Genomic DNA, 15,119 nt, shown 5'->3' on the forward strand with positions numbered 1-15,119 from the left:
AAACTATTACTATAAGAAGAATTATAGAGCTCGTACAAATTGCAAAGATCTCTCAAATTGTAATTCTTACTAGTAAGAATTTAATTATAGAGCATTAAAACAGCATAACATATACACCCCTTATACATTTCCTAAATAAAAAAACAAAAGCACACCACATCAACCACGTTGTCGTAAAAGTAAAAACATACACACATATTCCTACCACACCACAGCCTTCAGACGTCACACCTCTTCCCGTTCCGCGGCACCAGCAGCGTTTTTCCGCGAACTCTCAGCTCCGCCGGACAGTTCCGGACCTGCTGGAATGGAATATATGAGTTGTTTTTGAGTAATTAAACACCATATTGCACAGCACCCATTTGGAGAGATGGCGAAGCAAAGCTCTCTTTTTAATTTCTTCACGAAGTCGCCGCCTCTCGCGGTGAAGGCCAGATCTAACCCGTCTCCAGCGGAGGCAGATGCAGCGAGCAGATCCAACACCTCACCCAAAGAAGAAGCCAAAGTCAGCAGCAAGAAAACTCCACCAAAACCCGTCAAATCTCAAGCTAAAGCTGGACATGCGAAACTATTCGGAGAGAAAGCAGCCCATACTAAAGACAGGTACAGGAACCAGGGACTGGTTACCACAGTGATGCTATCGTGAGATATCATGGTACTTTGATATATGCATTAAAATTTAATTAACAAGTACCATGGTATTCTTGAAAGTACCTTACAGTTTTGTCATGTGCCGTATTTGCATTGGTAGAAATTTTTTTTTTTTTTTTTTTGTAGGTTTAAAATGACACGTATGTATTTAATTGCAGTAACATTTTGCAAGTATTAGTTTCACAATTTGAATTTTGTAGATTATTAACACATTATGGAAACTTACCGGAGTACTGTGTCAAATATATGACTCCACGTGCTACTGTTTGGCGGGAGATTTTGTGGAAGGGGGCGGTTTTGACCAATAGGAGCGTCCCTTACAAAAATTCTCCATAGCAACCATACTTTACATTAAAAAACCGCTACTACAGTACATTGTTACTTTAAAATAATACATTAATTTTAGAACAGTATCCAAACACGAGTGTACGAACCCTTTAAGCATGTCGTTTAATTATTTTTATGACTTTTTTTTATATAGTATTTATGTAGTTATGTAGCATAAACCAATTCCTATGCGTTTTTAATGTTTACTCCGTCAGGTCTACCGCTGATTTAATGAGTTAATATAAAAATTATAGTTATGAAAAGTACATTATTGTCATATTAATATATAAATTAGTCTTTGCAGTGTGACGTATTGCATCTAAAACGATTATAAACAATAATTTCAAAGTTTTCTTTACTTAATATTGAACATAGTTTTATGACTTTTTATTAATAAACCAGATAAAATGTGTAGATAAAATAAAATGCATTAGTCACACTGATATACTCACTATATATGTATACATACTTAACGCAGCCTTCAAAAATGATTTGGACACGGTGCCAAAACGCATTAAGTGCTTAATTTTAATCTTATGTACCATGATTTATTTGAGATCGTTGTTTCTCTCCAGCAGAGAACCGTCATCCGTATTTAGCGCTGGCGCTCTGGTTTGGGCCAAGATGGAAGGCCATCCCTGGTGGCCCTGTATGGTTGTTCCTCAGCCCCTCACCGGACAGCAGATGAGGGGACGTGGACGAGACCAAAGACTCCACGTTCACTTCTTCGATGAACCGCCAACCCGAGGATGGGTAAACACAAAATACATACGAGAGTATCAAGGTGAGCAGGTCTTCGTTTCCAGAAGAACGTTGTTTTCGTCCACTTTCTTCTCAAGCTGGAATATGAACTATTATTGGGGTTTTTTCGGCTCTGATAGCGCAGATGCCAAATCCGGCGGCGTGTTCTTCAGCGGAAAGCCTGTGATCCGTAAAGCGATGGAGCTGGCGGATGTTGCGATGAAGGACTGTCCTGAGCAGAGACTGAAGATGTCCGTGTGCATGGATCCGTCTGATGAAGAAGAAAAGATATAGAAGTAAACATACACTAGAACAAACTAAACCAAAATAAATTCATATCAAAAAATCGAAAAAAATATAACCCATCTCCTCAGTAAAGGCGCTCCTGTGATTAGTAGTATATCTCCAGCACGTACGTTCTGATCAGGGTTGCCAGGTTTTCAAAACAAAACCTGCCCAGTTGCTTCTCAAAACTAGTCCAATCGTGTTTCGTTCTGGCGATTAAAAATACAGGTTTTTGGCAGGGTTGCCTTGGCAAAATTCGCATTTTAGGGGTTAAATATCACGTTATTGGTATTGGGGTTGCTTCAACCCACGAACATGAAAAACAACCACAGACTTGGCAACACTGGTTGGCATTTACTACACAGAGCCGTAATTCACTTGACAATCTACACAAAATCGATTTTAAAATCGCAGGCGATTCTTTGTCGATTTTGTGTAGCTTGTCGGTGGACTACGGCTCTGTGTAGTAAATGCCGCTTCACAAGAAAAACCGTTGCCAAGTCTGCGGTTGTTTTTCATGTCCGCGGATTGAAGCGACCCCAATACCAATAACGTGATATTTAGCCCCTAAAATGCAAATTTTACCAAGGCAACCCTGCCAAAAAAACGTATATTTTAACCTCGGGATGCAATTTTTATCGGGGAACCTCCTGGAAACTCGATTGGGCTAGTTTTGGACTAGTTTTGAGAAGCAACTGGGCAGGATTTGTTTTGAAAACCTGGCAACCCTGATCTTAACACACGTGCTGGAAATATACTACTAATTACAGAAGCATCTTTACTGATGAGATGCGCGTGAAATCGCATTCTATTTTTTTTTTGCACAGCCCTAGTTCATATGCACATAAAACATGCGTGTAGTTTTAAGAGGATAGTTAAACCAAAAATTTAAAATAATTAACATATTTCTTAGTCTTTCCAAATCTGTTTGACTAAATACATTTAGCATAAATGCACAAACGGCATCTTAATCACAAAACTATTCTAATACTGTATATTCCATTACACCTGTATATAACTTTTTGTAACTTATTCATCTTTCAGTTGTGTTTACATTATTTTAATATCATTATCATATATGTATATATTACTATAGGTTGATAAATCAACTGTATCAGATGCAGAAGTGTCTGAGGAAGAGGTTGAAGAAAAGGCAAAGCTCAGTCGACGTTCGTCTCGTGCTGCAGCTGAAAAGGGTCTGAAGCCCAAGCGTCGCCGAATCGTGGTGGCGTCCGACAGCGATGACTCCGGTGAAGAGTTCAAACCTGATCAGGCGGGAGGAAGCAGCGACGAGGATGATGATGAGGAGGAGGGAGTGAGCAGCGGGGCTGAGGATGAAGAAGAAAGCGAGCCGGAGACTGAACCAGACAGCCCTGTGAAACCCGTGAAGCGCAAACGTCCTTCAGAGAAGCCTGCTACATCAAAGAGCAAAGCAGATCCACCAAAACGAGCACCTCTTTCGTCTGTGGCGCCTGACACCAAATCTCGACTCTCTTCTTTCTCAGCCCCGGACAACTTCGAGAGTCAGAGCAGCGGCGCAAACGGGACGGATGGAGGACCAACGGTGTGGGACCACGAGAAACTCGAGTGGCTGCAAGACGGCAAGCGGAAGGATGCGCAGCGCAGACGTCAGTCTGACGAAAACTACGACCCCGCGACTCTATACGTCCCCGAGGATTTCCACAACAGGACGACGCCTGGGATGCGCCGCTGGTGGCAGCTGAAGTCCGAGATGTTCGATACCGTCCTGTTCTACAAAGTCGGTAAGTTCTACGAGCTCTACCACATGGACGCTGTGATCGGCGTCAACGAACTCGGTCTTACCTTCATGAGGGGTACTTGGGCACATTCTGGCTTCCCCGAGATCGGCTTTGGACGCTTCTCAGACGTGCTCGTGCAAAAAGGCTACAAAGTGGCTCGCGTGGAGCAGACCGAGACGCCTGAGATGATGGAAGCCCGATGTAAGACGTTGGCGCGTCCCACTAAATTCGACCGCGTCGTCAAGCGAGAGGTTTGCCGAATCATCACGCGGGGGACTCAGACGTACAGCGTGCTCGACGGCGCCCCTTCTGAAACTCAAAGCAAGTATCTACTGAGCGTTAAAGAGAAGAGCGAGGAGGACAGCGCGGGACACGGACACATCTACGGGGTCTGTTTCGTCGACACCTCGGTGGGACGCTTCCATATCGGTCAATTCCAGGATGACCGGCATTGTTCCCGTTTGCGTACTCTGGTGGCACACTATTCGCCAGCCCAGGTGCTTTACGAGAAGGGCATCCCGTCAGCCGAGACGTCGAAAATCTTTAAAGCCATCTTGTCGTCAACTCTACAAGAAGGCCTCAATGCCGGTTCGCAGTTTTGGGATGCGCAGAAGACCCTCAAGGTCCTTTCAGAGGAAGACTACTTCAACGAAAGCAAAGACGGTGATGAAAAGACATCAGTGTTGCCTTCGACTCTAAAAGCAATGACGTCCGAATGTGACGCTTTGAGCCTCACTCCAAAAACGGGTTACGAACTTGCGCTTTCTGCATTTGGCGGATGCATGTTCTACTTGAAGAAATGTCTAGTGGATAAGGAGCTTCTCTCAATGGGAAACTTCGAGGAGTATGTTCCTGTCGACGTAGAGATGGAGCAGGCTGGAGGAGCGTCGTGTTTCTTTGCCCAGACTCGTCAACGATTGGTTTTGGATGGCGTGACTCTTGCTAACCTTGAGATCCTTCATAACAGCTCAACTGGAGGTCCTGAGGGAACCCTACTTGAGCGACTGGACACGTGTTGCACTCCCTTTGGCAAACGCTTGCTAAAGCAATGGCTCTGCGGCCCTCTTTGCAATCCATCCTCCATTGGAGATCGCCTAGATGCAGTGGAGGACCTGACGGGCGCGCCGTCCCAAGCGACCGAAGTCACAGACCTGCTAAAGAAGCTTCCGGATCTCGAAAGGCTGCTTAGCAAGATCCACAGCATGGGTACTCCTTTGAAAGGACAGGACCATCCGGACTCCCGAGCCATTCTGTACGAAGAAGTCGTCTACAGCAAACGCAAGATCGCCGACTTTCTCGCCGCGCTCGAGGGCTTTAAAGTTATGAGAGAAATCGTGTCGATCATGGAGCCCACTGCAGAAGGCTTCAAATCCAAACTGTTGCGTCAAGTGATGCTCCTCAAGACTGAAAACGAAGATGGGCTTTTCCCAGACCTTTCGCCAGAGCTCAAACGTTGGGATACGGCTTTCGACCATCAGAAGGCTCGCACCACAGGCGTCATCACGCCAAAGGCCGGCTTCGATCCGGAGTACGACCAGGCCTTAAACGGGATAAAAGAATGTGAGAGAGGCCTGCAGGAATACCTGGACCGACAGAAGAAGCGACTGGGCTGTAAGAATCTTTCTTTTTGGGGAACAGGAAGGAACCGCTACCAGCTCGAAGTTCCAGACAGTGTTTCCCAGAGGAGTGTGCCGGAGGAGTACGAGGTGAGGTCCACTAAGAAGGGATGGAAACGGTACTCAACCAAAGACAGTGAGAGGCTGTTTTCAGAGCTACAGAGCTGGGAAGACAAACGAGAAGCAGCACTGAAAGACTGCATGAGAAGACTCTTCTACAACTTCGACAAGAAGTGCAAAGATTGGCAGACAGCGGTTGAGTGCATGGCAGTACTTGGTAAGAAAAAAAACAACATTTAAACATTTGGTATACATAAAAAGGAGAGGAGAACACATTGTTTTTACCTATTCATCAAAAGATACTTCATGCAGAACGTCACATTTACCATACTTTACATCAGTAATGCCAACATGCTCAATTCATTCAGAATTCATCTGAAAATAAGCTGTTTTTCAAATTCAGCTGTGGTTTATTTAGCTCTTCTTTATGGATAGGTTGTCAAAGCATTGATTTTATGCTAGTTACTAGTGGATTTGCATGCCCAACAAAAAGCTGATTGAGAAAAACCAGCTCATTAAAACCTGTTTGTGTGTATCGATATCCTGACATTGCAAGACACAGATGTCACTTACATCATTTGCAGCATCTTGGGCATTAACAAGAGAGTTAAACGTTTTAAAAATGCATCTTTTTTCCCATTCCACTGCCCTGCAACTTTAAAAAGTCAGACATTTATGTTCAAAATCAAAGATACAGGTTTAGTTGTTGCCTTAAGCATAATGTGCAAGACTGTGCATGTAACTGAATTGCAACAGCATGTTGCATTGTTTGGCATTGAAGATAGCTACAGAATGGTTGCATGCACAACTTCACCAAGGCATTTAAAAACAACTGGCATGTTTAATTTGAAAGGTTTTTCATTTCTTCTCATAATTTAAGATTTTTCAGAACTGTGAAATCAATGTTTTGGTCCGAAAGTGATATTGTGATTGGTAATAGGGTGCACTGACATGTTCCTGTTGTTCTCTCCACCTCTGCAGACGTGCTGTTGAGCATGTCCCGGTACAGTCAGAGCATCGACGGGCCCATGACAAGACCAGAGATAGTTCTCCCGGGGTCTCAGTCACGCCCCTTCCTGGATCTGAGAAGGTCCCGTCACCCCTGCGTCACCAAGACCTTCTTCGGTGATGATTTCATCCCCAATGACATCTTCATCGCTTGCCCCGGTGGTGAAGAAGAAGAGGGTCAAGATAACGGTCAAGCACTTGCCCCATGTGTACTAGTCACCGGGCCGAACATGGGAGGCAAGTCCACCCTGATGAGACAGGTGAGTGTTGCTAACCTATTTTCAACAAAAACAATGTTCATGATGTGTTAGTGAAAGGGTAATGTCCACAAATCTTAAATTATAATTAAATGCATTGAATAACAGTACGGCATGTATTCTTCTCCTGAATACATTTTGCATACAGAAGCTTTTATCCAAAACAACTTAGTTACAGAAATACTATTCTTGACTTGTTTTTGGTTTTAAACACGTAAAATGTAAACCTTCAGATCTGGTGTGATATCCAAGTGTCGCAAAAGAAGTAAATGACATTTTACATTGTATTCGAAAGTAATTATGAACCACACCAAAATAAATTTGTACTGAACCGTGACCGAATTTTTCGATTTCATTGTGCATTGCATTATTCAGTAAAGAACTGTAATCGAATTATTTTTAATTCTTTCTGCCAGTTTAGTTGTACAGGCCTGGAAATTCTCCCAGTGAACATAATAAATGATTAAATAATATTAATTAAATCTATAAAAAACATGGACCTTGTTTTTTATTTTTTATTAAAAAAAAGGAAAAAAAGGAAGGATGTGGTTGGAGCTCTTATTTATGGGAATTGCAGGTTTCTATATAATTTTTTTTAGCCTTTTTTGTTAATTCTATAAAAAAAAAAAAAAAAATAATAACAAAAAAATAACATATTAATAAAAATTAAAATATATCTATAATTAATAAAAAAAAAAAAAAAAAAAAATTAAAGGAATTTATTGTTCGAAAAGGGTGGAAAATATTGCATAACTACACAAATCTATTGACCTCATTATTTATATGGAATAATTGTGCTTTTAAAAATAATTTCTTATAACTGAGAACTATTGAAGGGACCTAAGTGGTGAATTACCAGTTAAACTGAAATAAAGTAATATGCAGATTCTTTCAGATTTTATTCTGTTGTCCTTCTCAGTGTGGTCTGGTGGTGATTCTGGCCCAGCTGGGCTGTTACGTGCCTGCTGAGAGTCTGCGTCTCACTCCCGTGGACCGAGTCTTCACTCGTCTCGGCGCCTCTGATCGTATAATGTCTGGTAAATCGCCACTTGCTTCTTATCCGTTCAATCTTCACGCGTGAGCATTACTCTGAATACTTAATCGACTGTGTTTTGTTTTCTAGGTGAAAGTACGTTCTTTGTGGAGCTGAGCGAGACGGCCAGCATCCTGCTGCACGCCACCAACCACTCCCTCGTGCTGCTGGATGAACTGGGTAATTTAGTTGCTCATCTCACATTAAACTATGCACCCACAGTAGATGGTAACCTTTAGTTCTGCTTGAACTGCAGGCAGAGGTACGGCCACGTATGACGGCACAGCCATTGCGAGCGCAGTGGTGAAGGAGCTGTCAGAGAAGATCTGCTGCCGGACCCTGTTCTCCACTCATTACCACTCACTGGTGGAGGAGCACGTCCAGGACCCCGCCGTCAGACTCGGACACATGGTCCGTTTCACCGTCTGCACCTTCATACAGAAAATAGCAAAAACATTTTCAGTAATATTCTGTGGCCTGCTGACGACTACAATGTAAAATGTTTGTAAAGACATGCAAAAATCATTTACACGAATGCACTTATTGTTGTTAAAAAAAAAAAAAAAAGAACGTTAACTGAAATTAAATACAGAAAACTTCTTATTTTTTAAATGAACTTGAAATACTAAAATAAATTAAACTAAAATATTAATACAAAACATATAGACATTTAAAAAAAAATACAAAAACATTGAATAAAATTAATGTAAACTTTGTAAAAAAATTTAATATGAATAAAACGTGAAGTCTATAAATAATACTACATAAAATAACATGCATTCTAAATTAGAAAGTCTATAAATAAGAAATGTTTAAAAGTTAAAAAAAAAATAAAAAAATGACTAAAACATTGACTAAAATTTAGATGGAAACAAAGTATAACAAAAAAAAACTCAAAAAAATTTTAAAAAGTTAAAAATGATACAAAAACAAATCTTATAAAGTATAACCAAAAACTAATTATACATATTTTTAAAATACAAAAATAATAATGTAATATAAACATAAACTATTTAGACATATTTTTAAAATACAAAAATAATAATGTAATATTAATTGAAATTAAAATAAAGATAGAACAAATAAAAAAGCTACTTCAAAATAGTGTATAAAAAAACTATAATAGTGTAAAAATGATACTAAAATATACTGATGCATTTTAATTTAGGAAGTCTTTAAATAATTAATATTTGAAAGTAAAAAATCTTTAAAAAGGAAGTTTTTTTGTTTTTTAAATACAAAAAAAAAGCAAAATTCATAAAATGTTTACTAGAATTAAAATGAAAACCTAAAATATACAATTAAAAATTAATTTACAAATCATTTACTAACCTTGTCTTTATATCCAGGTTTTTAGCTTCTGCCATGACCATTTAAACTTGATAACTTTCAGACTTTTTCATGTTTAACCAAAAGTGTGTCCATCTAGAACATTAGTCCCATCGATAAAAGAATGATCGAGGAACTTTTACAGGTTTCTCCTGTTAAATCCTCCCAAACACTTTCCCATTAGACTTCCACTGTGAGTGCATTCCCACGCTTTTAGGGATGATGAGTGTGGGTTATTTAACAAGGTGTGATGTTTTATTTTGACACCTGTTAGTGTAAATAGTCAGCATTAAATCAGAAATGGACCCTGCTCATTTCTTACTGTACACTGAGCTATATTTGGAGTGACCTGATCTCCCTGAGTTTCCTGTCAGGCCTGTATGGTGGAGAATGAGTGCGAGGACCCCAGTCAGGAGACCATCACTTTCCTGTACAAGTTCATCAGAGGCGCGTGTCCCAAAAGTTACGGCTTCAACGCGGCTCGCCTGGCAAACATCCCGGAGGAAGTCATCCAGTCCGGCCATAAGAAGGCGCGCGAGTTCGAGAGGAGCACCGTGTCTCTCAGGGTATTCAAGTAAGTAGTGATGTGAGAAACAAACCATTTCCAAGCTTCGAATCAATTGAATCAATCGCTTTGCAAAATGATTCACTGTTTTGAATCGCTCAAAACACCACATGCTGGTCAAAACTGTGTAAATGCAACAAAAACCCAGACCAAAACATGCATAAAAACAGCTTTTACAAACCCAATCAAAACGCTTTCTTGCAAGTATAATATATTAAATGCAATCAAAATAATAAAATACTATTAAAAATGAAGTGTCTGTATAATAGGCGTCTTTAAAATAATTTGCAAGGGCTTGTGTTTGTTTGTTTCATGGAGCGCTTGTCTAAACAGGCCAGTAAGAGACTATTAACTGCTACTCGTCCTTTTAATTACTTAAATGTTTTATTAAAAATGTCTACAAACTGATCAAACTGATCCGAGGTCGTATGATTATAGACGCTGATGCAGTGGTTCACAGAGATCGCCCCCCCAAGGCGAACTATTGAAATTTCGAAACCGTTATGACGTAATGAAGCCTCGTTTACTGAAATCACGTGACTTTGGCATTTTGATCTGTAATCCGAACCACTGTTTCAAAACATGATTCGCAAAGATTTCGAAGCTTCGTGAAGCAGTGTTTCAAAAGCAGCCATCACTACAAATGAGTGACTTAACGAACTGAGTTCTGATTGGACCGTTCAGATTTTTTGCATTGACGTTTTCATTAAGTACATTTCACACTAAAATTCTCGTAATTATGAGAAATCTGGGCATTTTAGTGGTGAGACTCCAATATAATGGACTTCAAGAATAAAAAAGACTTCAAGGGGGATCAACGGGCTGAAGTTTTTTTTCCAATATAATGGACTTCAAGGGGGATCAACGGGCTGAAGGTCCAAATTGCAGTTTCAGTGCCGCTTCAAAGGGCCCTACATGATCCCAGCCGAGGAATAAGAGTCTTATCTAGAGAAAACATTGCTCATTTCCTAAAAAAAAAAAAAATTACTTTTTAACCACAAATGTTCATCTGAATGAGCACTTCAAAATAAGAGTCCCGGTGTATTTTGGGCTTCTTTAATGGACCTTTTTCACATTTCCAGGTTTCTCAGCAGCAGAAGTCATCATAGTTGGGTAAACCTCTATAGCAGTCAATGGGAGACTACCACAAATAAATTATTTGCATTCCCATTTGCTCAAATAGCAAATCATGACTTAAAAAAATAAAATAAAAAAATAGAGCGAGATGATAAAGGCAGTCAGTGGAGAGAACGAGGTTTAATTTACCATCACTCCCACAGACACTGCGTTAAAAACACCCTCGCATTAGAGTTAACTGTTTTTTGTAATTTGCAAAGGTAAAATAAAGTACAGTGTTATAAATCTGCATGCACCCTTACAGTTAAAGTTCTATGCACACCTAAATTTTTCAAATTAAAAGCTCATGCTCCTCAGTGGGGAAAAAATCATTTTATAAAGATACTTAACTGAAGCTGAAGCCATTTCAACCGTGATAATAATGAGAAAAATCTCTCAAGTGCCAAACGGCACTTTAAAAGCATTATATAACATTTTCACAGTCAGGACTGCTTAAAATGGAGCTATTCCATCAAACAATATTTTCCAACACTAAAAATAATTTTGATGCATTCCCGAACCTTTTAAAAGTGACGATGTTTTTTATAATGTAAGTTCAGATCCTGTACTAATTTATTGACTATAATCTCTTTTGTTTTAACAGGAAGTTGTGCTCATTTGCTGAAAACCCCACCGCTGATCGCGAACGGTTCACAACATTGGTTCGGATGATCGGCAAGCTGTGATAGAAAGTGTTTAAAGTACTTCTGTTCACAAGTCCAGGAGTTTTTTTGTTGTCACACAGAAAGCAAGCGCTCACTACTGAAATGATCTAATAAAGTTTATTTAAAAAAATGTAACACGTTCCTCTTTGACTAGGAAATTAAACTTTTGATTAATTACTAACAGCTACATAATGGTTATTGAGTACTTCACAATATATTAAGTCTAGATGTCATGGAACATGCATACAATTCAGGCTGTATGAGAACCCACGGTCACCAAATACAGTTGGATGGAGGGGGAAAAAACACAAAAGCTGTACAGATATTCATCAGAGCTTCAGATCAGCACGAAGCCTCTTAAAAATCTCCAGCAATGTCTCTTCGGCTCACGTCGCCTCGCTCGAGGCATTCGGAGCGGAGCTGCGCGAGAACACGATGCGGTTTTAAATCCTGTCATCGTCCAATCAGGATAAGGGGGCGGGGCTAATCATCTAACTCACTTCTGAACATATGCACATGGGCCGAATCGTTATGACCAGTCTCGTGAAAACACTTCCTGTCACGTTCACACTTGAAACATTGCTGGAGAATACTTTAGTGTTTCTCTCTCTTTTCTCTTTTCTCCTCAAATCTCTTTCACAGAAAGAACTTACATCCTGCGACATCAGAACAAATACAGCAATCTAAGGTATAAACAACCCTGAAATGAATATACTTACAATAAAATAAAAAGACATTCAAGTACGTTTAAGATTTTTGCTTGGAAATACAAAACTACATGAGAAAGCATTAAAATCAAGAACCTTAAGAACTCAACGTCTTTAAAAAAAAAAACAATGAAAAGCAAAACTGAAGTGCTGGGTCATTTTTTTCTGTACATATACAAGAGCGCGGTGACGGCTGCATGGGAAGCATCGAGTCTGTTCGCTCTGGGTGTGTTTCTCTCGTGTGGCTCAGACGTCCTCATTTCCCGTCCCACACATCCTGAGTCCCCGGCGCTGTCCGAGATCCACACCGAATCCACAGCAGACCGACCGTCTGTTAAATAGAAATGTTTCCTCTCTGTGTTTACGCAATGCTTTCTTTCCTCAGAGTCTATTTGAATCAAACTGAATTATTTCTAGCGTGTAATCTCGTCTGAGCACATGGAGTCTGTGTGTTGGGAGCGGCTCCGCTTCAGTTGTGCTGCAGTGTGTTGGACTCTATAGGAGGTGCTGAATCGTACAGTGTGTCTGTGTCATGCGTCGGCTCTCCGGCTAGTGTGCAAGGGTTCGACAGAGTCCCTGCGCCGCAGTCACAGAAGAACCTGCAGAGCCAAACACATGACCATTAGTAGAAATCATGTGTGTGTGTGTGTGTATATATGTACACACAATACAAAAACTAATATACAATTTAATTTTTACATTTTAGAAAGTGAAGCCTAATTTTAAATATTTAAATGAAATAAGAATACGTTTTCAAATTGTAATTATTTTCATGACAATTAAGCACATTTACCACTAAATTCTTAATATCTATAATACAGTGTCCAGGCAAGATGATTAACTAAAATTAATTTTAAATATTAAAATAAATATTATATATTAAATAATTGCATATATGATATGCTATCAGGATGTATGCAAAAAATATTATATATAATTTCATACCAATTATTCAATCTGTACCAATTTTATTTGGAGATACAGTCATGATAATTAGCCAAAAACAAGGTCAATTAGCAATTAAATTTTATTTAAAAAAAAAAATATCAATACCACACCTAAAATAAATAAATAAAATGAAATGCAGCAAAAATATTTAAACTAGTATCTAGTATACCTTTTAGTTCAAATAATTAAAATCACTTTGCTTGTAAATGTCTCCTCATTTTATTAATGAAAAATAAATTATGTTTTCCTAAAATTTATTACGTGCTCCTAAATGTTTGTATAAATAAAAATAACATTGTGACATTATTTAAATAATACTTTTCTTTTCAAATTGTAATTATAATGCAAAAACATCTATACACACACATATATACACACATATAGTAACATAAATATACACATATACACTACAAAGTAAAAAAGTTTTTTACATGTATTTTAATGTTTTGAAAGAAATTTCTTCTGCTCATCAAGCTGCATGTATTTGATCAAAAATACAGAAAAAAAACATTATATATTAGAATATCTATTATTAGAATGTTTTTATTTTATTTTGAATAAATGCGTTTCTTTTTAATTTTATTCATCAAATATATTAGACTTCAGCAGAACTGTTTTCCAACACTCATAGAAAAATCAGAATATTAGAATGATTTCAGAACAAATGATCATGTGGATAACTTTGATAGACGTGGCTATGTTTTTAAAATGTGTAATAACACATACACTATAGGCTGGGTAGTAATGGGGGGGCAGTAATTTTTTTTTTTTTCTTTCTTTTTTTTTTAAGGAATCAATACTATTGTTTTGATAAAAAACGTGATAGTAAAGAAAATATATTAGATAAATAGATATTATTATTTTTTTTTTTTATTTTAATAAATGCAGTTCTTTTTAACCATTTTATTCACAAATATATAGACAGCAGAACTGTTTTCATAATAAATCAGAATATAGAAGATTTCTAAATGATCATGTGATAGACTGGATGTTACATGTGACACTGAAGGCTGGAGTAATGATGCTGAAAATTCAGCTTTGCATCACAGGAATAAATTATTTTTTTAAAGTATATTCAAATAGAAAAAGTATTGTAAGTTGTAATAATCCACAATGATTTTGTTTTTTCTGTATTTTTGTTGATCAAATACATGCAGGCTTGATGACACAAGAAACTTCTTTCACAAACACAAAAATAGTAATGTTTCCAAACACCTGTACTGTATACCATACATATATACACACACACACATAAAAACACACACACACACACACAAATAAACAACATAAAAAAATACAAATAACATTTCCAAATGTAACATATATATATATATATATATATATATATATATAAAAATAATAATAATCAGCATAAATGAATGAAAGTACAGCAAATAATACGATGCACATTTCCAAATGTACTTTCCGAGTCATTTTGTACTCATTGTACTTAATGTAATTTTTTTCCTAACATTAATGTTCATTTGAGGAGAAAACAAGCTTAATTGTTGTGTAAAAAAAAAAAAAGGCAAAATGATTCTTGTTTTAGTCGTAAATGCAAAGGACAATAATAGTAGCATTTGTAGGGAATGACTGACCTATCATGTCTAATAAACTCCACGTCGTGCCCTTGATGACACTTCTTGATGCAGTTCACACAGATGGCGTTGCGGTCGGTGGTGTTACAGGTGTGACACCTGCACAGAGAAACAGAGGCGTGAGGAAGCAGCCGCCAGGGGCACACTCAGATGTCAGATGGTTCTCAGGAGGAGCGTTACCTGTAAAAATCGTGCATTGGATAGCTGGTGTAACTGGAAATCTTGTACAGGCACTGACCTCTGCTCACCGCTTTCTCTATGGCATCCTGATTGTTCATGATTTTGTTGTCTGTGAAGAAGATTAAATGAGAGTAATGTTCATATTTATAGTCCACTGGATCATGAAGTGAGTAAACTGAAGACTCCAGGTTCCACTTCACCTTTCATCGTGACGTTGACCCCAGACGCAAGAAACAATCCCCCGAAGCGGTTGTTGAAAATCTGATTGCCTTC

General features: G+C 38.4%; 2 protein-coding genes across 2 annotated transcripts in view; one reads left to right on the top strand and one right to left on the bottom strand.

The window, feature by feature from the left end:
- The first annotated feature begins 236 nt into the window (after positions 1-236).
- On the top strand, positions 237-11,509 carry msh6 (mutS homolog 6 (E. coli)). The gene is given in 11 exon segments (XM_042769524.1): positions 237-603; positions 1,557-1,761; positions 1,849-2,002; positions 2,005-2,015; positions 3,101-5,657; positions 6,422-6,708; positions 7,625-7,742; positions 7,829-7,918; positions 7,995-8,149; positions 9,442-9,641; positions 11,353-11,509. Coding segments are annotated over 11 exon segments (4,092 nt in total). The 5' UTR covers positions 237-370; the 3' UTR covers positions 11,435-11,509.
- A 2-nt stretch (positions 11,510-11,511) lies between these two features.
- fbxo11a (F-box protein 11a) overlaps positions 11,512-15,119 on the bottom strand; it is a 30,626-nt gene continuing 27,018 nt past the window's right edge. Inside the window, 4 exon segments of the mRNA XM_042769523.1 lie at positions 11,512-12,719; positions 14,667-14,765; positions 14,847-14,955; positions 15,047-15,119. The exon segment at positions 15,047-15,119 is cut by the window's right edge and continues 35 nt beyond it. Coding sequence (XP_042625457.1) covers positions 12,590-12,719; positions 14,667-14,765; positions 14,847-14,955; positions 15,047-15,119 — 411 coding nt within the window. The 3' untranslated portion in view covers positions 11,512-12,589.

The sequence above is a fragment of the Cyprinus carpio genome, chromosome A13 (genome assembly GCF_018340385.1).
Source record: "Cyprinus carpio isolate SPL01 chromosome A13, ASM1834038v1, whole genome shotgun sequence".
NCBI lineage: Eukaryota > Metazoa > Chordata > Actinopteri > Cypriniformes > Cyprinidae > Cyprinus > Cyprinus carpio.